Raw genomic sequence first — 27,138 nt, forward strand, 5'->3', positions numbered from 1 at the left:
ATAACGCCTAATCATGTTGAAGAATGTGCACTTCAATTTGTGATAGGCCTATCAAAGTTGCTCGTTTTAGAACAATTTTCAATTCCAAAACTGAACTTTTTGTTTTTGTAATCGCCAAATCAAATAATTAATAAATCAAATAAATTGCCTATTATTTGTTAGTAACTTGATAATAACTTAATTTAAACCAATTTAGTTGTATTAAACCTACGGCATTTCGTCTTTGATAAAAGTTTAGCCTGGATGTTACATTTGTTGCAGTGTATGTTCTATTTTGTGTCAACGTAGTGATGAAGATGTGACATTGTATCCTGGATCATGAAAGTTGCTACAAAGTATCACAGTGACCACTAATCAAATATGTCCACTAGATGGCATTATTATACCTTCAATCACATACCTAAATTCGTGGTGGCCATAAAATAATGTTGGCCTTTTAAATAAATATGAATAAAATTAAAATAATTATTAAATGTAAATTAGTCTATGTATTTACACTTATCTATTAATTTATCCTATAATTACCTCGACATGGACATTATAGCTTCTCTTCTGCTATGAGTGAGCTGGTCAGTAGGTGGCATGATTTACCAAGTATTCATGATGATACAGTGCGTATGCCTGATATTTCATAAATGGGACATTTGCCTAACCAAAACGTGGTAGGAACAGTCAGGATACGAATATATTATGAGTTGGCTAGCCTATCAACAATAGCCTAACCGTATTATTCTGCATGGGATTGGGGAAAGAATGACCTAATCCACAGTCAATGGACAGCCAGCCTATTCCATAAATTAAACTAAATACCTTGCTAGTGCCATAGGCTACACCACTTGAAACCATATACCTTTAAACGTGATACCTTTGGATTGCGACTGCATGTTTGACATGTCAATGCACCAATCACTTGCGGAGGAGCAGATGCCTACTTCCCTACAATGGAAAGAGCGAGGGGGTAAATAGACTGGCGACGCATTCACTGATCCATCACACTACAAACCTGCAAAGATCGCCTGTGAGAGACTGTTGCAACTACGCTATAGGCCATTGATATCGCATTCATTTCTGGTCAATTAGTAAGGGGGACAAAGGGTCCATAATATAAGGAAATGGCAGGTATTTTGGCATGGTTTTGGAACGAGAGATTTTGGCTCCCTCACAATGTAACCTGGGCTGACCTAAAAAACACAGATGAGGCAACCTTCCCGCAATCTGAGGATTTGTATCTGGCTTGTCCTTTAGCCTTCTGCATCTTTATGATTCGACTGGTTTTCGAAAGGTGAGTGCATTTATAAGTTATATATTGGTATAACTGAAGATAATGTTGGGTTCGTTATATTTACATGTAGCCTAAAGAAAGCCTGTTTAGCTCACACGGAATGTCTAGACAATGACTTGCACATGGTGATGCGATGTATCCAATAAGGAAGGTAACGTTGTAGTTTCTCTATATGCCTGTCTGTATTGTCACAATGCTTTTTCGATATGTGTCAGATCAGTAGACCTCATTTGAATATGAATTATTTTCCATAATGAGATACATGTCGACCTAGCATCCAAGCTGCAAGTTGCAGCTGTCAGTAGGAGTCGAGGGCATTATTCGAGTCATGCTCATCTCATTTAGCCTAGGCTTCTATTGACCTCGGAAGGGTCTGTGCTGTTTATGTCTTAATGGTGATGAGTGTGTTTAGCGTCATGTAGCCTATTTGTTGTAAGCCTGCCTATCCCAAAAGTGTTGATGCTAGCCTGGTACACCACTCAGACACATGGGATGCTCTGTGCATCATGATACTTTTTTATAAAGGCTCATGATGTGGCATATAGGTGTGCATGCGTCAGTAGACTACAGTTGAAATATATCTTACTGTAGGCTACATACATGATGTCACTGATTGGATGCATGTCATAAGGTCATCCTGCTGTCACCACCATCACCATGACACCTCACTCACCAGCCCAACACATCCAGCCCACCTCACATACTGTAAACAGTCACAATGGAAATGTGACTTTTCATTGAAATACAGTACCAGTCAAAAGTTTGGACACACCTACTCATTCAAGGGTTTTTCTATATTTTTACTATTTTCTATATTGTAGAATAATAGTGAAGAGATCAACTATGAAATAACATATGGAATCATGTAGTAACCAAAAAAGTGTTAAACAAATCAAAATATATTTTAGATTTTAGATTCTTCAAAGTAGCCACCCTTTGCCTTGATGACAGCTTTGCACACTCTTGGCATTCTCTCAACCAGCTCCACCTGGAATGCTTTCCCAACAGTCTTTAAGGAGTTCCCACATATGCTCAGCACTTGTTGGCTGCTTTTCCTTCACTCTGCGGTCCAACTCATCCCAAACCATCTCAATTGGGTTGAGGTCGGGTGATTGTGGAGGCCAGGTCATCTTATGCAGCACTCCATCACTCTCCTTCTTGGTCAAAAAGCCCTTACACAGCCTGGATGTATGTTATGGGTCATTGTCCTGTTGAAAAACAAATGATAGTCCCACTAAGCGCAAACCAGATGGGATGGGGAATCGCTGCAGAATGCTGTGGTAGCCATGCTGGTTAAGTGTGCCTTGAATTCTAAATAAATCACAGACAGTGTCACCAGCAAAGCACCATCACACCTCCTCCTCCATGCTTCATGGTGGGAACCACACATAAAGAGATCATCCGTCACCTACTCGGTGTCTCACAAAGACACGGCGGTTGGAACCAAAAATGTCAAATTTGGACTCATCAGACCGAAGGACAGATTTCCACCGGTCTTATGTCCATTGCTCGTGTTTCTTGGCCCAAGCAAGTCACTTCTTGTTATTGTTGTCCTTTAGTAGTGGTCTTCTCTGAACAGTTCTTTTTTGTGGCGGTCCTCATGAGAGCCAGTTTCATCATAGCGCTTGATGGTTTTTGCGACTGCACTTGAAGAAACTTTCGAAGTTCTTGACATTTTCTGGATTGACTGACCTTCGTATCTTAAAGTAATGATGGACTGTTGTTTCTCTTTGCTTATTTGAGCTGTTCTTGCCATAATATGGACTTGGTCTTTTACCAAATAGGGCTATCTTCTGTACACAAACCCTACCTTGTCACAACACAACTGATTGGCTCAAACGCATTAAGAATGAAAGAAATTCCACAAATTAACTTTTAACAAGGCACACCTGTTAATTGAAATGCATTACAGGTGACTACCTCATGAAGCTGGTTGAGAGAATGCCAAGATTGTGCAAAGCTATCAAAGGCAAAGGGTGGCTACTTTGAAGAATCTCAAATATAAAATAATTTTGATTTGTTTAATACTTGTTTGGTTACTATATGATTCCGTATGTGTTATTTCATAGTTTTGATGTCTTCACTATTATTCTACAATGTAGAAGATAGTAAAAAATAAAGAAAAACCCTTGAATGAGTAGGTGTGTCCAAACTTTTGACTGGTACTGTATGTGTGCTGTATAAGTCTTCATGGGACAGTTGCGGCTTGTTGTTAAATGGACATTTTTACTGATGATATGACCTATAAAATATGTAGGCCAAACAAAGGAGTGAAGACTGAGGTTCCTGCTGTGAAGAGTGTTCCAAGACCAAGATGTGTGCTTTTTAATTGTAGATTATACACACAGCTTGCTTATGCATACACAAGCCTCACATTTACTATTATTGTACAAGGGCATCTATGATACTATTTGCTAAAACATACAGTAGTACTGGATTAGTATCCATTGAATCTGCCAACAACTGCTGTTGCCCTTGTGTTGCCTCTCACTGAGCACAGTAACTCTGTCAATGGCAGCTAGGCAGCTATAATTAGAAACTATATTTATACTGAGTCAGTGTTCACAATTCACTCACGCGTTTAACACATTAGGTTTTTATAGCTAAAACTGAAACATTGTGAGGCATAACATTTCCCCTTGAAAGGTCTGTTTAGGCTGGTCCCTCAGAGATTAGATTTTCTGATTGCTGACGACTCACTTCATTTGCAGAGTAAGGACTTTTTGAAGAATAGACTACTAGACCGCTAATCTCTCCCTCTCTCTCTCTCTCTCTCTCTCTCTCAGCTGTCTCTCTCTCTCACAGCTGTCTGCACATGGACATTTCATCTTGATCTTGGCATACACTTCCAGCAGTTTAATCTTCGATAACCCTTTGTCCATTAATGTGACTGTTACTCAATCATATAACTTCATGATGCCATCTTTCATTTATACAGTTGTCAAATTGAGCCAAATTCTTACATTGTGAATTGCTGACAATGTATACAGAAATACGGATTCAGCAATTCACACATTGTACTTATAGTTGGATAAGATTTTTAAGCTTTGAGATGTATTTTTAACAACTGGTTGTCAGTATTGTCAATGTTCCTGCCACGATTGTCCCAGTTTGCCACAAAAAAAATCACTTTTATGAATAACAACAATTAGATGTTTGGGTTTGAGAGGACGCTGTTGTCTCAGACACTTCAGGACACTTCAGGATGGCCAAGCTGAGGCCACTGTACCCACTGTGAGAATATTCTGACATTGTTGTGTTATTCTTTGTAGGTTTATTGCCAGACCATGTGCCTTGGGTCTCAAGATACAAGCCAATGGACCACAGAAAGCCCAGCCCAATGCCATTTTGGAGAAGGTGTTCACTGCTATCACCAAGGTAAAAGTAGTGCCTGTGTTTCCACTATGTCATATCTTTGTTGGCATATTAGGACTGATATCTTTGTTTGCATTTTAGTACTGATAACTGTAGATTAAAAGCAATCTCTTTGCAAAAGGCATTGGATTCAGTTTGAGTCCAGAAAGCAAGACCTCATGTTTGAAAATATTTGTGCCTTGTTCTATTGACGCACCATGGTTATTATTCACGCAGAAAGGAAGTGAGATTCTTTAACAAATGCTCAGATTCACATACTGAGCAATTTAGCAGACTACCTCCACACAGTGTAGACATTCTCAGAGGTGGAAACAAAGGCCCTTTAGGGCTTCTTCTTTTCAGGAGATAACATCATTTTACTACCAATAGTGCATGATGTAAGTCGCTCTGGATAAGAGCGTCTGCTAAATGACTTAAATGTAAATGTAAATGCTGATGAAACGTTCAGACACTGATTGCCTATAATCTCTGCGAATATCAAGACTGTTTTAACTTCTGGCATGTCACACCTTTCCCACAATAATGGGCAGCCTTGTTAACAGTCTGGTATCTGGATCTTGTGTTTCCTAGCATCCAGATGAGAAGAGGTTGGAGGGCCTGTCCAAACAGCTGGACTGGGATGTGCGGACCATCCAGCGCTGGTTCCGACAGCGCAGGAACCAGGAGAAGCCCAGCACGTTGGCTCGCTTTTGTGAGAGCATGTAAGAGATTTCGACAGCTTCAGAATGCCACGTATTATCACTAATATAAACACGTGTGCATTTGTTCAGTGGAAACCGATTTAGGTGTGGATACATAGACTTTCCAGTCGTTGCCTTTACTAGTTGAGCAGGCCTGTCAGAGTGGGCTCATGTCTGACACTAGTGGAGCAGGCTGGCAGGCTGGCAGTGGGAGAGGCAGCGAGGCACAGAGTGGGTCTCTGATGCCCTGGGGCTCTGCTCACTCAGGGGCTCACTGTTGAAGGGATTCGCTGCTTAGATGACTGGCGCGGTCATTATTTGATCTTCAAAGAGAAATACCAGATTCAGTTTGTCGGTGTGAAAAGTGCCATGGTTCAGCAACTGGATTCAGTTACTTTAGTGGAATAACGTCTCACAAACGTCTCACAAAAGCATAGCCTCTATGTAACTAGAGAAAATCTCTGCCAGTTTTCTCAATATTTTAAGATAAAATGTAATAGAGGAAGAGACTGTCACAACTGATGTCCCTACATTTTAAATATATGCAGTGTCGTGTCTGTAGGCAGAATGGATTGGACGGACTCAGAATGGATTGGATGCCTGATTGGTTTTTCTGTTGTCTCATTTGCTTAAAATGCAATTTTGTAAACCGACCCAGGCACACTCGTCTCAGCAGTAATCCTACTGTAATTAGTGCCTTGTATACAGCTGTTTGGGTTTGAGAGGACGCTGTTGTCTCAGACACTTGAGGATGGCCAAGCTGAGGCCACTGTTCCCTTTTTCATAATGCTAAGAAAGAGAGTCACATTTAGACTGGAGACAGTAGATCCCAGAGAAGCTACATGCAGTTATTTATTTTGCAGCCTGTTTCATCGGGCCCTTCTGGTCCCCAGTCCCCAGTGGGGCACGTGCTTTGTTTTCTACCACAGTGCTGGTTTTCTGAACTGTTGTGCCCCCATCCCTCCATTCCTCTGTGGTTCAATTCTATAAGGAAGAAAATAATCAAAGGCAGCAGATTATATATTCCACTGAGCCTTAAAAGACAAAACTCAGATTTGTGTTTTGTAAAATAGAAAGTCTGGAACGGACAAAAATATTTGCAATAACTTATGTATGATAAAGAAGCAAACAACATTATGTAAACTCTGTTTCTGCTGCTTTCTGCTCTATGATGACCATAGAATACCATGGAACTGTATGGTGAGTGATGACTTCAGTATCATGCTTTCATGGCTTTGATTGCAACATGGTATTTAACAGGACCATGTATTTGGTACACGGTCACCAGCAAAAGTATATTCAGCGACAGTAGTTGTGAGTCATAGTAATTGTACATAAATAGCATTGATTCCCCAGCACTTGAAGCACACTGTTTGACAGTGTTTGACTAACCAGTTGCCAAGCAACCATCTTCTTGACCTATCACATCAGGTCAATGCATCCAGCTCATTTGTTTTTAAAATTAATCAAGCACAGAGAGCTAAATTACTTGTGGCTTGATTATTTGAATTCCGTGACCGATGGCCTTTCTTTTCATTCACATGTTTAACACCTTCTCACAATGCAACTGTTTTGATTATGCAGATTCTGCATAATCACAATTTCCCTAAAAACAATTTCCCTACAACAACTCAAGGGTGTATACACTAGTGTAACACTGGTGTTAGTCGAAAAGCAGCACAAGTGTGAATTCAACCAGTGGCAGAGACCTGGGTATTCTAGACCAATGCTACAGTACGCTAGTCTGCCCTGAGGCCTGCTACCCTGTCAGAGAAGTGGCCGGAGTGCCAGGGCTCTCACATCCTAGCGTCTGCATTCCAGGGTGAGTCACTGGCACTGGAGCCTGGACACCACTGCACTGCACTACCTCATGGCAGAGAGGGAGGCAGGCACGCCTAGTCCCAACCTCTGCTCTGCACTGGGCTTACATACAGTGGCTTGCAAAAGTATTCACCCCCCTTGGCATTTTTCCTAGTTTGTTGCCTTATAACCTGGAATTAAAATTTGTTTTTTTAATCATTTGATTTACACAACATGCCTACCACTTTGAAGATGCAAAATACATTTTTATTGTGAAACAAACAAGAGAAATAAGACAAAAAATCAGAACTTGAGCGTGCATAACTATTCACCCCCCCTGTAGAGCCACCTTTTGCAGCAATTACAGCTGCAAGTCTCTTGGGGTATGTCTCTATAAGCTTGGCACATCTAGCTACTGGGATTTTTGCCCATTCTTCAAGGCAAAACTGCTCCAGCTCCTTCAAGTTGGACGGGTTCCGCTGGTGTACAGCAATCTTTAAGTCATACCACAGATTCTCAATTGGATTGAGGTCAGGGCTTTGTGATTGCCACTCCAAAACCTTGACTTTGTTGTCCTTAAGCCATTTTGCCACAACTTTGGAAGTATGTTTGGGGTCATTGTCCATTTGGAAGACCCATTTGCGACCAAGCTTTAACTTCCTGACTGATGTCTTGAGGTTGCTTCAATATATCCACATAATTTTCCTTCCTCATGATGCCATCTATTTTGTGAAGTGCACCAGTCCCTCCTGCAGCAAAGCACCCCCACAGCATGATGCTGCCACCCCCGTGCTTCACGGTTGGGATGGTGTTCTTCGGCTTGCAAGCCACCCCCTTTTTCCTCCAAATATAACGATGGTCATTATGGCCAAACAGTTCTATTTTTGTTTAATCAGACCAGAGGACATTTCTCCAAAAAGTACGATCTTTGTCCCCCTGTGCAGTTGCAAACCGTAGTCTGGCTTTTTTATGGCGGTTTTGGAGCAGTGGCTTCTTCCTTGCTGAGCGGCCTTTCAGGTTATGTCGACATAGGACTCGTTTTACTGTGGATATAGATACTTTTGTACCTGTTTCCTCCAGCATCTTCACAAGGTCCTTTGCTGTTGTTCTGGGATTGATTTGCACTTTTCGCACCAGTGTACGTTCATCTCTAGGAGACAGAACAAGTCTCCTTCCTGAGCGGTATGAGCGGTATGACGGCTGCATGGTCCCATGGTGTTTATACTTGCATACTATTGTTTGTACAGTTGAACGTGGAAATTGCTCCCAAGGATGAACCAGACTTGTGGAGGTCTACAATTATTTTTCTGAGGTCTTGGCTGATTTCTTTTGATTTTCCCATGATGTCAAGCAAAGAGGCACTGAGTTTGAAGGTAGGCCTTAAAATATATCCACAGGTACACCTCCAATTGACTCAAATGATGTCAATTAGCCTATCAGAAGCTTCTAAAGCCATGACATCCTTTTCTGGAATTTTCCAAGCTGTTTAAAGGCACAGTCAACTTAGTGTATGTAAATTTCTGACCCACTGGAATTGTGATACAGTGAAATAATCTGTCTCTAAACAATTGTTGGAAAAATTACTTCTGTCATGCACAAGTAGATGTCCTAACCGACTTGCCAAAACTATAGTTTGTTAACAAGAAATTTGTGGAGTAGTTGAAAAACCAGTTTTAATGACTCCAACCTAAGTGTATGTAAACTTCTGACTTCAACTGTGTGTATATACAGTGGGGAGAACAAGTATTTGATACACTGCCGATTTTGCAGGTTTTCCTACTTACAAAGCATGTCCAGAAAGTCACATTGTATGATTTTTAAGTAATTAATTTGCATTTTATTGCATAACATAAGTATTTGATCACCTACCAACCAGTAAGAATTCCGGCTCTCACAGACCTGTTAGTTTTTCTTTAAGAAGCCCTCCTGTTCTCCACTCATTACCTGTATTAACTGCACCTGTTTGAACTCGTTACCTGTATAAAAGACACCTGTCCACACACTCAATCAAACAGACTCCAACCTCTCCACAATGGCCAAGACCAGAGAGCTGTGTAAGGACATCAGGGATAAAATTGTAGACCTGCATAAGGCTGGATGGGCTACAGGACAATAGGCAAGCAGCTTGGTGAGAAGGCAACAACTGTTGGCGCAATTATTAGAAAATGGAAGAAGTTCAAGATGACGGTCAATCACCCTCGGTCTGGGGCTCCATGCAAGATCTCACCTCGTGGGGCATCAATGATCATGAGGAAGGTGAGGGATCAGCCCAGAACTACACGGCAGGACCTGGTCAATGACCTGAAGAGAGCTGGGACCACAGTCTCAAAGAAAACCATTAGTAACACACTACGCTGTCATGGATTAAAATCCTGCAGCACACGCAAGGTCCCCCTGCTCAAGCCAGCGCATGTCCAGGCCCATCTGAAGTTTGCCAATGACCATCTGGATGATCCACAGGAGGAATGGGAGAAGGTCATGTGGTCTGATGAGACAAAAATAGAGCTTTTTGGTCTAAACTCCACTCGCCGTGTTTGGAGGAAGAAGAAGGATGAGTACAACCCCAAGAACACCATCCCAACCGTGAAGCATGGAGGTGGAAACATCATTCTTTGGGGATGCTTTTCTGCAAAGGGGACAGGACGACTGTACCCTATTGAGGGGAGGATGGATGGGGCCATGTATCGCGAGATCCTGGCCAACAACCTCCTTCCCTCAGTAAGAGCATTGAAGATGGGTCGTGGCTGGGTCTTCCAGCATGACAACGACCCGAAACACACAGCCAGGGCAACTAAGGAGTGGCTCCGTAAGAAGCATCTCAAGGTCCTGGAGTGGCCTAGCCAGTCTCCAGACCTGAACCCAATAGAAAATCTTTGGAGGGAGCTGAAAGTCCGTATTGCCCAGCGACAGACCCGAAACCTGAAGGATCTGGAGGTCTGTATGGAGGAGTGGGCCAAAATCCCTGCTGCAGTGTGTGAAAACCTGGTCAAGACCTACAGGAAACGTATGATCTCTGTAATTGCAAACAAAGGTTTCTTTACCAAATATTAAGTTCTGCTTTTCTGATGTATCAAATACTTATGTCATGCAATAAAATGCAAATTAATTACTTTAAAATCCTACAATGTGAAATTACAGACCTCTACATGCTTTGTAAGTAGGAAAACCTGCAAAATCGGCAGTGTATCAAAAACTTGTTTTCCCCACTGTGTGTGTATATGTATGTATATATATATATATATATATATACATAACGAAGAAAAGAGAAGGGTCCTAAGCAATATGGAGGTACAGTGAGGGAAAAAAGTATTTGATCCCCTGCTGATTTTGTACGTTTGCCCACTGACAAAGACATGATCAGTCTATAATTTTAATGGTAGGTTTATTTGAACAGTGAGAGACAGAATAACAACAAAGACTTCCAGAAAAACGCATATCAAAAATGTTATATATTGATTTGCATTTTAATGAGGGAAATAAGTATTTGACCCCTCTGCAAAACATGACTTAGTACTTGGTGGCAAAGCCTTTGTTGGCAATCACAGAGGTCAGACATTTCTTGTAGTTGGCCACCAGGTTTGCACACATCTCAGGAGGGATTCTGTCCCACTCCTCTTTGCAGATCTTCTCCAAGTCATTAAGGTTTCGAGCCTGACATTTGGCAACTCGAACCTTCAGCTCCCTCCACATATTTTCTATGGGATTAAGGTCTGGAGACTGGCTAGGCCACTCCAGGACCTTAATGTGCTTCATCTTGAGCCACTCCTTTGTTGCCTTGGCCGTTTGTTTTGGGTCATTGTCATGCTGGAATACCCATCCACGAGCCATTTTCAATGCCCTGGCTGAGGGAAGGAGGTTCTCACCCAAGATTTGACGGTACATGGCCCCGTCCATCATCCCTTTGATGCGGTGAAGTTTTCCTGTCCCCTTAGCAGAAAAACACCCCCAAAGCATAATGTTTCCACCTCCATGTTTGACGGTGGGGATGGTGTTCTTGGGGTCATAGGCAGCATTCCTCCTCCTCCAAACACGGCGAGTGTAGTTGATGCCAAAGAGCTCGATTTTGGTCTCATCTGACCACAACACTTTCACCCAGTTCTCCTCTGAATCATTCAGATGTTCATTGGCAAACTTCAGACGGGCCTGTATATGTGCTTTCTTGAGCAGGGGGACCTTGCGGGCGCTGCAGGATTTCAGTCCTTCACGGCGTAGTGTGTTACCAATTGTTTTCTTGGTGACTATGGTCCCAGCTGCCTTGAGATCATTGACAAGATCATCCCGTGTAGTTCTGGGCTGATTCTCACCGTTCTCATAATCATTGCAACTCCACGAGGTGAGATCTTGCATGGAGCCCCAGGCCGAGGGAGATTGACAGTTCTTTTGTGTTTCTTCCATTTGCGAATAATCGCACCAACTGTTGTCACCTTCTCACCAAGCTGCTTGGCGATGGTCTTGTAGCCCATTCCAGCCTTGTGTAGGTCTACAATCTTGTCCCTGACATCCTTGGAGAGCTCTTTGGTCTTGCTTTGGTCTTGGCCATGGTAGAGATTTTGGAATCTGATTGATTGATTGCTTCTGTGGACATTTGTCTTTTATACAGGTAACAAGCTGAGATTAGGAGCACTCCCTTTAAGAGTGTGCTCCTAATCTCAGCTCGTTACCTGTATAAAAGACACCTGGGAGCCAGAAAATCTTTCTGATTGAGAGGGGGTCAAATACTTATTTCCCTCATTAAAATGCAAATCAATTTATAACATTTTTGACATGCGTTTTTCTGGATTTTGTTGTTGTTATTCTGTCTCACTGTTCAAATAAACATACCATTAAAATTATAGACTCATAATTTCTTTGTCAGTGGGCAAACGTACAAAATCAGCAGGGGATCAAATACTTTTTTCCCTCACTGTACATGTGCCATTTTGTAAATGTCTGATTATCAGCTGTTGTCAAACACACTTCCTCAAAAGTGTGCAGCAAATTCTACCTGATGAAAAGCCGAAATGAGTATGACATCCTGGCATTTAAAGCATACTTGACATTTCTATTTTCGCATACCCAAAAAGCCTACTATTTAGAACTTAAGTATGGGTATTCGGACCTAGCCAGTGGCTTTCTTGGCTGTCCTTGGATTGGCCTCCCTCACAGCAGCTCAGACATGGCCTCTCTTTGACATTCCACAGAGGATGCATCCAAACCCCAAAACTGTGTTACTGACTGATGTTCTGTTCTCTTTGTTTTTTTTCACAGGTGGAGATTTACATTTTACCTCTATGTATTTACCTATGGAGTGCGTTTCCTTAAAAAGGTGAGTGTGCTACATTTCACATTTATTTAATATGAAGAGTATAAAAAGTTATTTCAGCACTTTTTGAATTGAGGACACATTCTTCAAGGAGGAGCTGTAACAGAGGCTTGCACTCTTGATGGATCTTGCTGTGCAAGGGGGACCAAGTGACAAATAATGCACCTCTCAAACACTCCAACCAGTTCTCACTGATAAATAATGGATAGATTTGCTCTCGGCACAGCATCCATTATGCAGATATTACTGTCTTCGAGCACATACACAGTTGAGAAACTAGTTCCCTGTCAACTATCACCTTCAGTCTAACGCTATTGTTACTCTATGTTGAGATAGATACAGTGCCTTGCAAAAGTATTCATCCCCCTTGGCGTTTTTCCTATTTTGTTGCATTACAACCTGTAATTTAAAAGAATTTTTATTTGGATTTCATGTAATGGACATACACAAAATAGTCCAAAAATTACTTAAATAACGGAAAAGTGGTGCGTGCATATGTATTCACCCCCTTTGCTATGAAGCCCCTAAATAAGATCTGGTGCAGCAAATTACCTTCAGAAGTCACATAATTAGTTAAATCAAGTCCACCTGTGTGCAATCTAAGTGTCACATGATCTGTCACATGATCTCAGTACAGTGTATATATTATACACCTGTTCTGAAAGGCCCCAGAGTCTGCAACACCACAAAGCAAGGGGCACCACCAACCAAGCGGCACCATGAAGACCAAGGAGCTCTCCAAACAGGTCAGGGACAAAGTTGTGGAGAAGTACAGATCAGGGTTGGGTTATAAAAAAATATCATAAACTTTGAACATCCCACGGAGCACCATTTCAATCCATTATAAAGAAAAATGGAACGAATATGGCACCACAACAAACCTGTCAAGACAGGGCCGCCCACCAAAACTCACAGACCAGGCAAGGAGGGCATTAATCAGAGAGGCAACAAAGAAACCAAAGATAACCCTGAAGGAGCTGCAAACTCCACAGCGGAGATTGGAGTATCTGTCGATAGGACCACTGTAAGCCGTACACTCCAAAAAAATAAGCAAACACGTTTGGTGTTTGCCAAAAGCCATGTGGGAGACTCCCCGAACATATAGAAGAAGGTACTTTGGTCAGATGAGACTAAAATTGAGCTTTTTGGCCATCAAGGAAAACGCTATGTCTGCCGCAAACCCAACACCTCTCATCACCCCGAGAACTCCATCCCCACAGTGAAGCAAAAGGTGGCTCTACAAAGTATTGACTTTGGGGGGGGTGAATAGTTATGCACGCTCAAGTTTTCTGTTTTCTGCTGTCTTATTTCTTGAAAAAAATATTTTGCATCTTCAAAGTGGTAGGCATGTTGTGTAAATCAAATGATACAAACCCCCCAAAAATCAATTTTAATTCCAGGTTGTAAGGCAACAAAATAGGAAAAATGCCAAGGGGGGAATACTTTCGCAAGCCACTGTACGTGGATGAATGGATGGATGGGAGGAAATAACTGAAAATCACATCCTCATTACTTCGATGGTATCTCTTGACTTTTATGTGTGTTTCTCTGACTCTGTGCTCACTAATATTGTGTAATATATTGAGGCCAGAAGCCTTTTGTGTCTGTCGTAATTGAATGTTGCTGATGCTGCCGTTGATCAGGAATCATTATTAGGGGTGAATAGGAGATGTTGCGGCGAGGAGAATTTCTTATTGCAACAACTTGCATGACGACGCACATTGTGGAATGAGTTCATTCCCTGCAGTTGGGCCGGGGAGCGGGGGTGGAGACTCACTAGGCCCAACGTGCTTTCTGGTAGAAAAAGGGCCCTGTATTTATTAATAATCTACACTATAGACCTACAAAATACATTCAACTCCCTCATGTAAGAGTCTGAGTTTGCATGTCAACTAAAGCAGAGTTAGCATTTTTAAGTAGGTTACATTTGTTTTGGTCCAGAATCATCTGTCTTTGAAGGCAAGCACCCTGTGAGACATGATGATGATGATGATAAGCAACTCATTACCCTGCCTTTGTAGTCTAGGTCCCTCTTGTGTCAAGACATAAGACAGTCTTAACCACATCCCCCAGGTCACTACAGCATTCATCATGTAGCCTGGGACCAGAATGAACATTCTCAGTCTGGGCCCCAGGCTAACACGTTCATGATTAATTTGCACTACTAGCATACAGCAAAAGTTTGCTTTGATTCAGTTAAGTTTCCCTTAATGAAAATACAATCCGACATGGTTACAGTCGCAAGGTTCTTGATGTGCTGGAGCTTAAGTAAACATTTAGTATTGAGCCAGAGGCAGCATAGCATTCAGGTGTGGCGATCAATAGCACTTTATGAATGTAATACACTTTTGGAAACAGCATAACTGTAGCGGGTGATGTTGGACGGAGTCAGACGCAGGAGACTAAATCACAGAATAACTGGTTTAATCAATAAACAGAGGTACGCAGCAATGCGTAATACACACCAGTGCGGACAAACGGCGCACTGGGGAAAATAAGGCACACGGGTGAACAACCCAGCGATACACAATATAATCGAGCTCCACCGAGCTATAATCTCCTCTTAAAATAAATAATCACACACAAAGTCCAGGAGGCAGAGGGAACACTTGTACAGGTATTGATGAGAGGATATGAACCAGGTGTGTGTAATAAACAAGACAAAAAAATTTGGAATTAATATATGAGGAGCGGCAGTGGCTAGAAGGCCGGTGACGACGAACACCGAAGCCTGCCCGAACAAGGAGAGGAGGCAGCTTCTGAAGAAGTCGTGACAATAACAATACATTAATATTCTCTTCATTTTTTTTGCTCTGGAGACCCCATGGCTATGGAACACAAGAGAGTGCTGGTACGACTATCCTTATCAGGTAATGTTTTGATCATGAGAAAAGTCTCTGTTAATTCTTTACACCTAGCTATAACAGTTATTGTATTTGAAAGGTCTGTTACACCTAGTTTTGATCTAACTTTTTATTGATTTTTGGTGTGTGTGTGTGTGTGTGTGTGTGTGTGTGTGTGTGTGTGTGTGTGTGTGTATTTTCACAGCCACTGACAGTGGACATCCACTATTACTATATACTGGAGCTGTCTTTCTACCTGTCCCTACTCTTCTCCCAGTTCACAGATATCAGGAGGAAGGTAGGATACCAATTTAGTCAATTAATTCATATAATATAGTTGATCAATGTTTGTTTATCACATTGCTTGCGCCATAGATATTTGTTTGCATATGATTACACACCCATTTCAAGGTAATTCTGTTAATAATAATACAAAATAAAACTACTAATAATTATTATTTATAATAAAGCCATTATTAAAGGGATAATCCACTCCAAACCATTAACAGTGTTAAACAGTGTTAAATAACACATATGTGATCAATATTTATTTGTGAACAAATGTTTCATTTTGTCTTTATAACAAGGTTGGTAGCAACGTGAAAATCATTGTGGAGATCTGTTGCAGCTCAAGTCGACTACAAAACCCACAATGCAATGCTTTCTCTGGGCTGGCTGGCTACACACAATAATGCCAAAGTCAATATTAGCATGTGAAGTAGCTAAACAAACTGCACTATCAATTTAGGAGTCTATCTCACCGAGTTCAACTTGCAATTCTCTGCCCAGAGCGAGTAGAGTACGTTGCTATGGCAACAACAGCCGTTTCCCACAGACACACAGGGCGCATTGCGAGATGGTACTTGAAGGAAAAACTGAGCTGAATAATTTGGTACGCTGTTTAGATTGAGCACATCTAAGCAAAATATATACATTGTCATGACGATATAAACAGATGGATGTGTTCTAGACGAGAATGCTCATACAATCTATTAGCTGATTTGGCAATCTGGAGTGCAGGTAATTGTTTGAAAAGCGTTATGAAATGTGATAGTGTGTTATCCCCTATCACCAGTGACGAGAACCATGTAGCTATGACGATTTCCTGATTTCACAGACGGACCACTTAGAAGTTAAATCATGGGGAACATTTTTATTTTACCCACTGATAGAACATAAGCTTTCACCAAATTGACAGGAGTGTCATGATTTTTATTTCTGGGGTGGATTATCCCTTTAAGTCAAAGGGAAAGGCCTCATAACTGGTGTAGAACATTCTGAAACCAAATGTGTTCGTTTTTTTCCTTCGTAGTCAGTTCTATTGTGCAGCTCCAGCTTTGATTTACACAGTAGTCATCTCAGAGTGAAGCCTTAATTATTGTTTGTCTGCATTCAGGCCTCCTCCTATTGTCTGTTCCATGATTTGGTTTTATTTGATCTATGTCCCTATTTTTTTGCCTGTGCCTTGGTGTGGTGTTTAGTCTCTGCTCTGTGAAATCACAGGCCTCTGAGAGGAGGAGATGGATTAGTGTTTGCTCATAACTTTTATGAGTGGAATTTTCTGGCAGGCATTCTAAACCGTTTTCCCCTCATATTTGTTTTGGATTGAGTCTTATTTCAGTATTCAGTTCCTAGAATCTGGAGATTACCTTTCTCCATTTTTTTTTCATTTTTTTTTCAGCGTAATGTCATTCCTTGTCCCCACTGATGAAAACTGTCATTTTAAGAATTAAAAAGATTCATTGAAATATTTCATATTGAATACGAATTGAGACACAATATATGGTTTCAAGTTAGTGTTGATATCTGTGAGTGTGTATTATCTGAGGCGATTTTGTTAGTAGCACATGGTGGTTATATCACCTTCGTAACCTAGCCTATCGCTCCACTTCATCCTGAATGATGTTTAAACACAGTAATTGAGGGTCAAACAAACAGCTGTGATGACATCAGGCCCAGTTTTGTGACCCACTCACACTTAATCCCCAGACTAAAGATAAATAATACATGGAACATGCACGCACAGCCACTATGGAAAAGACTGCTGCAGAACTGCTCATGTGCAGACAGACATGTGTCTGTTCACACATTTGATACACACACGCACACATGCACTCGTTCTAATACATCCCATAGTCAGGGTTGTCAGATTGATTTTACAGGTCAGGGCTTCTCCATGTTTGAGCTGTAAATATTGCCTCTGCTTCTGTTCTTTTCAAAGAGCTATGCTAGGCTATCTTCTTTAGCACTGTTGAGCGGTGTTAAGAACAAAGGGTAGAATATAGGGGGCTGTTATTGTTTATGGAGGGCCCACCTTGGCCATGGTATTTCCTTTTCTTTATAACCAGCTCCCTAGTTGAGTTCACAGAGTGTCATTTTGCATGCCTCCCATCTCTTCCTTCTCTCTCTGCCCCACCCTGTCCACTCCACTGCACACCGAACACTCACTCCATCACTCACAGCTGTCCCATGATGCCATGGTGTTTATGCCCTCACCTCTCATCTCCGTGTTGACTGTTGGCATGTTGTCTGTTTTTGTTTCTCCTTTCAGTTTTTTCATGCACAAAGCCACGCACTGAGGAGGTCCTCTGCACCCCCTGCCAATTCCAGTATGTTCCCTGCACTCTATTGCAATGCTTCCATTCTGTATTTGCACCTATGCTCTTCCACCTCCTCTTGCTCTGGGCCGGCTGCTCTGCTGCTGTCCTGCTGTACTGAGCCTCTTCAACCCTGTGGGGCACAGGAGGGCTCTAGCATGCCATCCATATCCACCCACAGCCACAGCCTCACTCATCAAGAGATATTAACCAGGCTAGACTCATCTAGACTGACCAGACTACACTTTAGCTGTAGTACATGTAGACTCTCCTCTCTTTTTAGTACATTTTTTTACTAGACTTAATTAATTCATTTGTGAAAATAATAACTGCCAAGCCACCAAAGTAGATGAGAAAGGAATGTGTTAGCTGCCCTTGAGTCCTGCATTCAGAGAAACAACAGAATTGTCAGCACAAAGCAAAAGCAGATGGGGAGGGAAGTTGAATTGACAGCATATATGGTCATTTATAGAGTTTAGTGTTTACAATAGGCAATTTCCTTGTCAGAATGTCACCCGCACCATGTCACCATAGATGTTCTGCATAGTGTGCAGCCAGCAAGTGTACAAGGGGCTGAAGAGTCCACTTATCTACTGTGAGCACAAAGAATACAGCAGCAGTCATGTTCTCTGCATGACGCAGAAGCTTTCATAAAACCCATATGCTGTACATGTCCCCTTGCTGTGAGTCAAATGATAGAGAGCTGTTAATGCTTTCTCCCTCTGCCATTGTGTGACATGACTATGATGCCTGTGTCCCCCAGGACTTCCTGATCATGTTCCTGCACCACTTGGCGACAATCTCCCTCATCACCTTTTCCTATGTCAACAACATGGCTAGAGTGGGCACACTGGTCATGTGTCTCCACGACTCCGCCGACGTCCTGATGGAGGTGAGTAGAGACATGGGACTCGTTCAGCGAGGCACGTTCAGATGTCATGTAGAACAAACCTGCCTCTCTGGTATGTAGAAACATGAATTTTCTCATTTCAATGAATAACATTTCTCTCTGCAACGTTCCACAACCTTTGCCTACTGAACGTGGCCCTGATGTGTGTTCTTCACACCTCATGGACATGTGGGAGGGTCCTGTGTTCCTTTTGTAATTGTTTTAGAATCACAACCAAGCCATCACACAGTGAGGTAAATAAGCACAGTAGCTATCGGGGAAATCGGCCATCTGTAGATTTCAATTATGTACTGCCAAAAACAATTTCAGTGTATGAAAAAGATAGATACAACATCCATCTTTGTTCTTGTAACCATTTTGCATGTGAACGTGTGTCTGTGTCATCTGTTGCAGGCTGCCAAAATGGCCAACTATGCCAAGTTTCAGAGACTTTGCAACCTCCTGTTTGTCATGTTTGCAATGGTCTTCATCAGCTCCAGGCTGGGTGTCTATCCTGTCTGGTAAGGATGCTTTGTCTCTACATAGAATGGGTGCATCCCAAATGGCTCCCTATGGCCACTGGTCAAAAGTAGTGCACTATGTAGGGAATAGGGTGGCATTTGGGACGCAGCGCAATGTCTTCTCTGTGACAAACTACAGCTCAATTGAAACAATGGGCTCGAGTGCATTTTAGATGCACTTTTGTGCTGCCAGTTGAGACAAACAATGATACTGTATATCGGAGAATGTTTGTTTCTGTGTATAATCTGTCTCCGAATACAGGAGGCTTGAATGTACTGTAGATCTCAGAATATTGACACTTTCCAAATGGGCTTTGCAATTTTTCCAGGAAGGTTTTCATTTTATACAGGTCTTGGTGAGTTTTGTTGCTTAGTAATAGTTACTATGGATACTACAGCAACAATATGGACGTACGTATCTTCTCCAGTAAAGAGAGAGAGGGGAATAAGATGAAAGACGAATACGGACCATTATTTTGAGATAATTGAATGATGTAAACCAGGGTCAAATTGACACTGGATCTAAAATGGCACATTCATTTACACTTTGAACATCTCAATTAACTAACTCTTTATGTTATCACAGTGCCTGTGTCAGTTGGTATCAATGCCAGAATGTTGTCTTTTACATATTGGACATCCAATTAGATGACGAATTTGGATTGCACCGGAATGCATTTGATATGTCATCAGCGAGGCATCCTGCCGTTGATGAGAGAGAAGCAGTAGCAAATCAGTCATAGTACATGAATACGTGCGCACCATCTTACTGTGTCATGTCCTTGTCACACTCTCAGCAGTACCGTCACTGTAAGAAGAGAAAAGGGACGTGATTTACTATCCTGCTCTGAGACGACACCCCTTCTTTATCAACAAAAATATATTTTATTTTGAGACCACACTCGAGGACAGAGCTGTTTTAGAACCGGATCAAAATATACAAACAACTCTTTATCGCCAGGGTAGTGGGTTCGATCCCCGGGACCACCCATACGTAAAAATGTATGCACACGCTTTGGATAAAAGCGTCTGCTAAATGGCATATTATTATTATTATTATTATTATTATTATTATTATTATTATTATTATTTATTCTAAAGATATTAAACCTCTACAGTACAGTGCACTGTCTCTAAAGAAATGTAAATCCTTTAGAAATGTCTTGTTCAGAGATTTCCTCTTGTTAGTATACTGTCGTGGGTTATACAGTATATCACAGTGCAGGCAGAGTGCACCACAGCAACCAGAAAGGTGGCATTACTGTATAGCTGTTGCCATGGCTTCAGTATCAGCAGGGTTCATATCATGGACAATTATTGGTCCAGCTATATCTCTACCTTCACTGAAATAGCTAAATAGCTATCAAGCCATTCACCATCAGACAAGTGAATGAAGGATTTAACATGTTCTTTAAAGTAGGTCTAATAGTGTCTGCATTACAGTGGGGAGAACAAGTATTTGATACACTGCCGATTTTGCAGGTTTTCCTACTTACAAAGCACATAGAGGTCTGTAATTTTTATCATAGGTACACTTCAACTGTGAGAGACGGAATCTAAAACAAAAATCCAGAAAATCACATTGTATGATTTTTAAGTAATTAATTTGCATTTTATTGCATGACATAAGTATTTGATCACCTACCAACCAGTAAGAATTCCGGCTCTCACAGACCTGTTAGTTTTTCTTTAAGAAGCCCTCCTGTTCTCCACTCATTACCTGTATTAACTGCACCTGTTTGAACTCGTTACCTGTATAAAATACACCTGTCCACACACTCAATCAAACAGACTCCAACCTCTCCACAATGGCCAAGACCAGAGAGCTGTGTAAGGACATCAGGGATAAAATTGTAGACCTGCACAAGGCTGGGATGGGCTACAGGACAATAGGCAAGCAGCTTGGTGAGAAGGCAACAACTGTTGGCGCAATTATTAGAAAATGGAAGTTCAAGGTGATGGTCAATCACCCTCGGTCTGGGGCTCCATGCAAGATCTCACCTCGTGGGGCATCAATGATCATGAAGGTGAGGGATCAGCCCAGAACTACACGGCAGGACCTGGTCAATGACCTGAAGAGAGCTGGGACCACAGTCTCAAAGAAAACCATTAGTAACACACTACGCCGTCATGGATTAAAATCCTGCAGCGCACGCAAGGCCCCCTGCTCAAGCCAGCGCATGTCCAGGCCCGTCTGAAGTTTACCAATGACCATCTGGATGATCCAGAGGAGGAATGGGAGAAGGTCATGTGGTCTGATGAGACAAAAATAGAGCTTTTGGTCTAAACTCCACTCGCCGTGTTTGGAAGGGAAGAAGAAGGATGAGTACAACCCCAAGAACACCATCCCAACCGTGAAGCATGGAGGTGGAAACATCATTCTTGGGGATGCTTTTCTGCAAAGGGGACAGGACGACTGCATCGTATTGAGGGGGAGGATGGATGGGGCCATGTATCGCGAGATCTTGGCCAACAACCTCCTTCCCTCAGTAAGAGCATTGAAGATGGGTCGTGGCTGGGTCTTCCAGCATGACAACGACCCGAAACACACAGCCAGGGCAACTAAGGAGTGGCTCCGTAAGAAGCATCTCAAGGTCCTGGAGTGGCCTAGCCAGTCTCCAGACCTGAACCCAATAGAAAATCTTTGGAGGGAGCTGAAAGTCCGTATTGCCCAGCGACAGCCCCCGAAACCTGAAGGATCTGGAGAAGGTCTGTATGGAGGAGTGGGCCAAAATCCCTGCTGCAGTGTGTGCAAACCTGGTCAAGACCTACAGGAAACGTATGATCTCTGTAATTGCAAACAAAGGTTTCTGTACCAAATATTAAGTTCTGCTTTTCTGATGTATCAAATACTTATGTCATGCAATAAAATGCAAATTAATTACTTAAAAATCATACAATGTGATTTTCTGGATTTTTGTTTTAGATTCCGTCTCTCACAGTTGAAGTGTACCTATGATAAAAATTACAGACCTCTATATGCTTTGTAAGTAGGAAAACCTGCAAAATCGGCAGTGTATCAAATACTTGTTCTCCCCACTGTATATGACAGATTGACTTCATACAGTAAAGGTACAAGCGCTGCTTGAGCTTTTCCACACAGCACAGTGTAGCTGTGAGAAGGGATAAAGGTATTTGTCTGTCTGTCTGTCTGTCTGTGTCTCCTGGGTGATAATTATCCTTGGCTGTTAAGAGTGAGGTCTGTCTGTCTGTGTGATGTGGAGGATGGAGAGCAAGCTAGGGCAGCGTTTCCCGAACTCGGTCCTCTGGACCCCAAGAGGAGCACGTTTTGGTTTTTGCCCTAACACTATCAAAGCTTGATGATTAGTTGATTATTTGAATCAGCTGTGTAGTGCTAGGGCAAAAACCAAAACGTGCACCCCTTGGGGTCCCGAGGACCGAGTTTGAGAAACCATGAGCTAGGGGCTGAAGGCTCCGGACGTTAGCCTATTATGTTGTCCCTGAGGGTCTCTCTCAACCACCTGGCCATGTCTATTCCTACTCTCTACCTTAGAGCACCGAGAACATTTACTGTCTTCTCTTCTGTTCACCTAGCATTCTAAGGGTTGTCTAACAAGTAGCTTATTTGGTTACAGCTGCCTCAGATGGGCTTTTCTGGCATGTACTTTAGTTGACAGGTTTTTTTTTATTTCAAAGAGAGAGACATATTAAAACCAATAAGTATTTCCAGTCTGTTACCAAATTCCCAATAGAGACGTTGTTGTCTCATTACTACATCCTGTCGCTATGAGCTGCACTGAATGTGTGTGTAGTGTGGTTTACTTGTCAAATTAGTTAACTAATTCTTTATCTATCTCTCTCTCTCTCTCTCTCTCTCTCTCTTTCTCTTTCGTAGGATTTTAAACACTACCTTGTTTGAGAGCTGGGAGATCGTGGGGCCGTACCCATCCTGGTGGGTGTTCAACCTGCTGCTATTCCTGCTGCAGTTCCTGCACTCCTTCTGGTCCTACCTCATAGTGAAGATAGCCTGTCGAGCAATCTCCAGAGGAAAGGTAAGAGACAAAGGAAGAATCTCAATTGCATTTTCTTAATTTTTTTTCTTCTTAATTTTTACTATTTTATACATTTGTAGAATAATAGTGAAGACAAAACTATGAAATAACACACATGGAATCATGTAGTAACCAAAAAAGTGTTAAACAAATTGAGATTCTTCAAATAGCCACCCTTTGCATTGATGACAGCTTTGCACACTCTTGGCATTCTCTCAACCAGCTTCACCTGGAATGCTTTTCCAACAGTCTTGAAGGAGTTCCCACATATGCTGAGCACTTTTTGGCTGCTTTTCCTTCACTCTGCGGTCCGACTCATCCCAAACCATCTCAATTTGGTTGAGGTCGGGGGATTGTGGAGGCCAGGTCATCTTATGCAGCATTCCATCACTCTCCTTCTTGGTAAAATAGCCCTTACACAGCCTGGAGGTGTGTTGGGTCATTGTCCTGTTGAAAAACAAATGATAGTCCCACTAAGCGCAAACCAGATGGGATGGCGTATCGCTGCAGAATGCTGTAGTAGCCATGCTGCTTAAGTGTGCCTTGAATTCTAAATAAATCACAGACAGTGTCACCAGCAAAGCACCCACACACCATAACACCTCCTCCTCCATGCTTTACGGTGGGAAATACACATGCGGAGATCATCCGTTCACCCACACCGCGTCTCACAAAGACACAGTAGTTGGAACCAAAAATCTCAAATTTCGACTCCAAATGTCCATTGCTCGTGTTTCTTGGCCAAAGCAAGTCTCTTCTTCTTATTGGTGTCCTTTAGTAGTGGTTTCTTTGCAGAAATTCGACCATGAAGGCCTGATTCACACAGTCTCCTCTGAACAGTTGATGTTGAGATGTGTTTGTTACTTGAACTCTGTGAAGCATTTATTTGGCCTGCAATTTCTGAGGCTGGTAACTCTAATGAACTTATCCTCTGCAGCAGAGGTAACTCTGGGTCTTCCATTCCTGTGGCGGTCCTCATGAGACCCAGTTTCATCATAGCGCTTGATGGTTTTTTGCGAATTTTCCGTATTGACTTAACGTCATGTCTTAAAGTAATGATGGACTGTCGTTTCTCTTTGCTTATTTGAGCTGTTCTTGCCATAACATGGACTTGGTCTTTTACCAAATAGGGCTATCTTTTGTATACCACCCCTACCTTGTCACAACACAACTGATTGGCTCAAATGCATTAAGAAGGAAAGAAATTCCACAAATTCACTTTTAAGAAGACACACCTGTTAATTGAAATACATTCCAGGTGACTACCTAATGAAGCTGGTTGAGAGAATGCCAAGCATGTGCAAAGCTGTCATCAAGGCAAAGGGTGGCTATTTGTTTAACACTTTTCTGGTTACAACATGATTCCATATGTGTTATTTCATAGTTTTGATGTCTTCACTATTATGCTACAATTATGTAAAAATAAAGAAAAACCCTTGAATGAGTAGGTGTGTCCAAACTTTTGACCGGTAGTGTAGTTAGAAAATAATTCCCATTATGTATGTAGTTAGAATTTAGTAACACCATGTTACCTTTTGTAATTGTAAATGCAAAGCATAGCATTGGGGAATCTTAGCATTCAAGCTCACCGTACTGTATTACAGGAGCTATTCACTAAAGAGCCTGTTTTGTTGTCAATAACCTTAATTGATTTTACTACTCTATCCCTTATGCTAACCTTTCAACCTTCAAGACAGGGAAGTGGAATCCTTTACATGTAAGTAGTTGGAACAGAAGGAGAATAAATGCACTTGTGTATTGTCACATGCCGTCTCAATACCAAGTCACAATCACAGATTGTTCTGACACGACATCCCTTGTGTTTTTATTTACATTTTCATCTTATTTGTAAAATGGGGAAACCAGTTGTAAAATGAAGAAACCAATAGCGATGGCCAACTGCTTGTACTTCCTCTGTCATGACATCAGATGGTATATGAGCTGTTCTGACAGCGCATGCACATCTCCACAGGTGTCGAAAGACGACCGCAGTGACATTGAGTCCAGCTCTGACGAGGACAACGGTCCTCCGCCAGCTCCTGTTCAGAAGCACCACAACAGCACCACCAACGGGACCAATAAAGCACACAGGACCAATGGGTATCAGTCAGCAGGGGCCCTTGGTCCAGAGGAACACTAACAGCCGCTATGAGACATTATAAGCACTGGAGCAAAGCTGCAGACACCATTCATAAATACTACATGTGTGCGTATGCGACATGAACAACATTGCCTGTCTGGTACTGGAAGTTCTTAATAGAAATCTATGAATGCAGTTTAGTTTTCAGTTTGATTATTTCCATGTTTCCTTTCTCATTTTATTATCTTTCTCTATATTTGCATCAAACTGCATTCAATTAAATATCGAAGCACTCCTGTCGGTACAGCCCACTCTCTCTGTTTAGCCAATGAATGAAAGCATTCCACTATTATGGCGAAAGCATGATGTTTAAACGTAGTCTGACTGGCATACTTGGGGTGGTTAATTGTGTTAGTGTCTTTATGTTATTTATTTTTGAAAGATATATGTTTGCAAATTATTGTCAACATGTCTCAACTACGTTATTGTCAGTGTTAAGATTGGCTAATTATGAACCAATCCATAATGTGTATCATTTCACTATTCCATCAACAGGTAGACACATTACAGCATGAGTCTTGTAATTGGCAAAATGCTAAACAATTTGATTTGTTTTCAATGCCCCCCCCCCACACACACACACACACACTTGCTAAAACCGTGCTTGCATTTGTTTTGTTCACAAATGAATAGTAATGTGTTCTTACAACAATGCATTATTATGGGAAATACAAACACACATTATCCATCCATAAGCTGTAAAAGAGATCAGTAACAGTATTATGTATGTGTGTGTAAAAATGGGGCCATGCTATATTTCAAATTAAAGCATTTTGTTATAAGTATTCTACAACATTTCTGGTAAGTATTTCATGAATTGTTCATGGCCCTCTTGGAAGACAGATTAAGGTATTATTAAGCAATGATGCATTTAAAACCCTTGACAATATTAAAGATTGCAAGTAAGAAAGTATGTTTGTCTATCTGATTAATTTAAATTATCAGGTACTGTGCATACTTGTTCTTGTGACAAGCAACTGAGTAATATTGGTAGATTACAGAATTTGAATTTTGTGGCATGGCAAGTTGATGATGAATTATTATTTTTTAGTTACAAAACCTCTTGAAACTGATGTCCTCTCAAGTTAATCATTAATGGGATTGCATAATCATGACTGAATTCTTGTCATTGATATTCATTCAACAGTACTTTTGGGACCTTCATCTTGCTAATCCATTCTCATACATTCTCATTTAAATATAACTAGATGTAGTGCATATTCAACTTAAAGTAGCATTTGTATTTCAGAGAAAAACAATAGCTCTCCAGAAACCCATGTAATTTCTCTTTTTACTTGTATTGGCAAATATGAATCATCCAACGACACATGGATTGAATAGGAAGTGTATTGTGTAGGTCTCTAATGCAGTATCAATCGTCCCTGTTGTTGATGTTAAGAGATGACATGATACTTTAATGGTAGTATTATAAAGGCCTGGGTTTACTCTGTCTGCAAGAAAGGGAAAGGGGAGGTACTAATGAAAAGGGTTTTCATGAATTTTGAATAACTTTGGGAAAATTAAGAAATGTATTGACATTAATTATCATGTGCACAAAGTTACAGTGGATGGGTGAGGACATAAATGGTTGAATCTTCCAATGGAATTTTCCTTTGTGCACTGGCTATATACTGAGTGTACAAAACATTAGGAACACCTTCAAGGTGTCGAAAGCATTCCACAGGGATACTGGTCC

The 27,138-nt window shown here is 41.5% G+C and overlaps 1 protein-coding gene across 1 annotated transcript; it reads left to right on the plus strand.

Moving 5' to 3' along the window:
* The first annotated feature begins 775 nt into the window (after positions 1–775).
* LOC121536805 (ceramide synthase 6-like) lies at positions 776–26,355 on the plus strand. Its single transcript, XM_041844374.2, has 11 exons — positions 776–1,282; positions 4,555–4,660; positions 5,228–5,358; positions 12,385–12,442; positions 15,259–15,309; positions 15,488–15,580; positions 18,643–18,771; positions 19,183–19,289; positions 23,146–23,302; positions 24,996–25,019; positions 25,275–26,355. Exons 1-11 carry the CDS (start codon positions 1,113–1,115, stop codon positions 25,440–25,442), a joined length of 1,194 nt encoding a protein of 397 aa, XP_041700308.2. The 5' UTR covers positions 776–1,112; the 3' UTR covers positions 25,443–26,355.
* The last annotated feature ends 783 nt before the right edge of the window (positions 26,356–27,138 follow it).

This window comes from Coregonus clupeaformis, chromosome 23 (genome assembly GCF_020615455.1).
Source record: "Coregonus clupeaformis isolate EN_2021a chromosome 23, ASM2061545v1, whole genome shotgun sequence".
Taxonomy (NCBI): domain Eukaryota; kingdom Metazoa; phylum Chordata; class Actinopteri; order Salmoniformes; family Salmonidae; genus Coregonus; species Coregonus clupeaformis.

Bases quoted from the DNA above. Each gene is read 5' to 3' on its own strand.
- LOC121536805 (XM_041844374.2), top strand. From the start codon at position 1,113: ATGGCAGGTATTTTGGCATGGTTTTGGAACGAGAGATTTTGGCTCCCT. The intron at 18,772-19,182 runs GTGAGTAGAGAC...CATCTGTTGCAG, and splicing joins CCGCCGACGTCCTGATGGAG to GCTGCCAAAATGGCCAACTA. The intron at 25,020-25,274 runs GTAAGTAGTTGG...ACATCTCCACAG, and splicing joins GGAAGTGGAATCCTTTACAT to GTGTCGAAAGACGACCGCAG.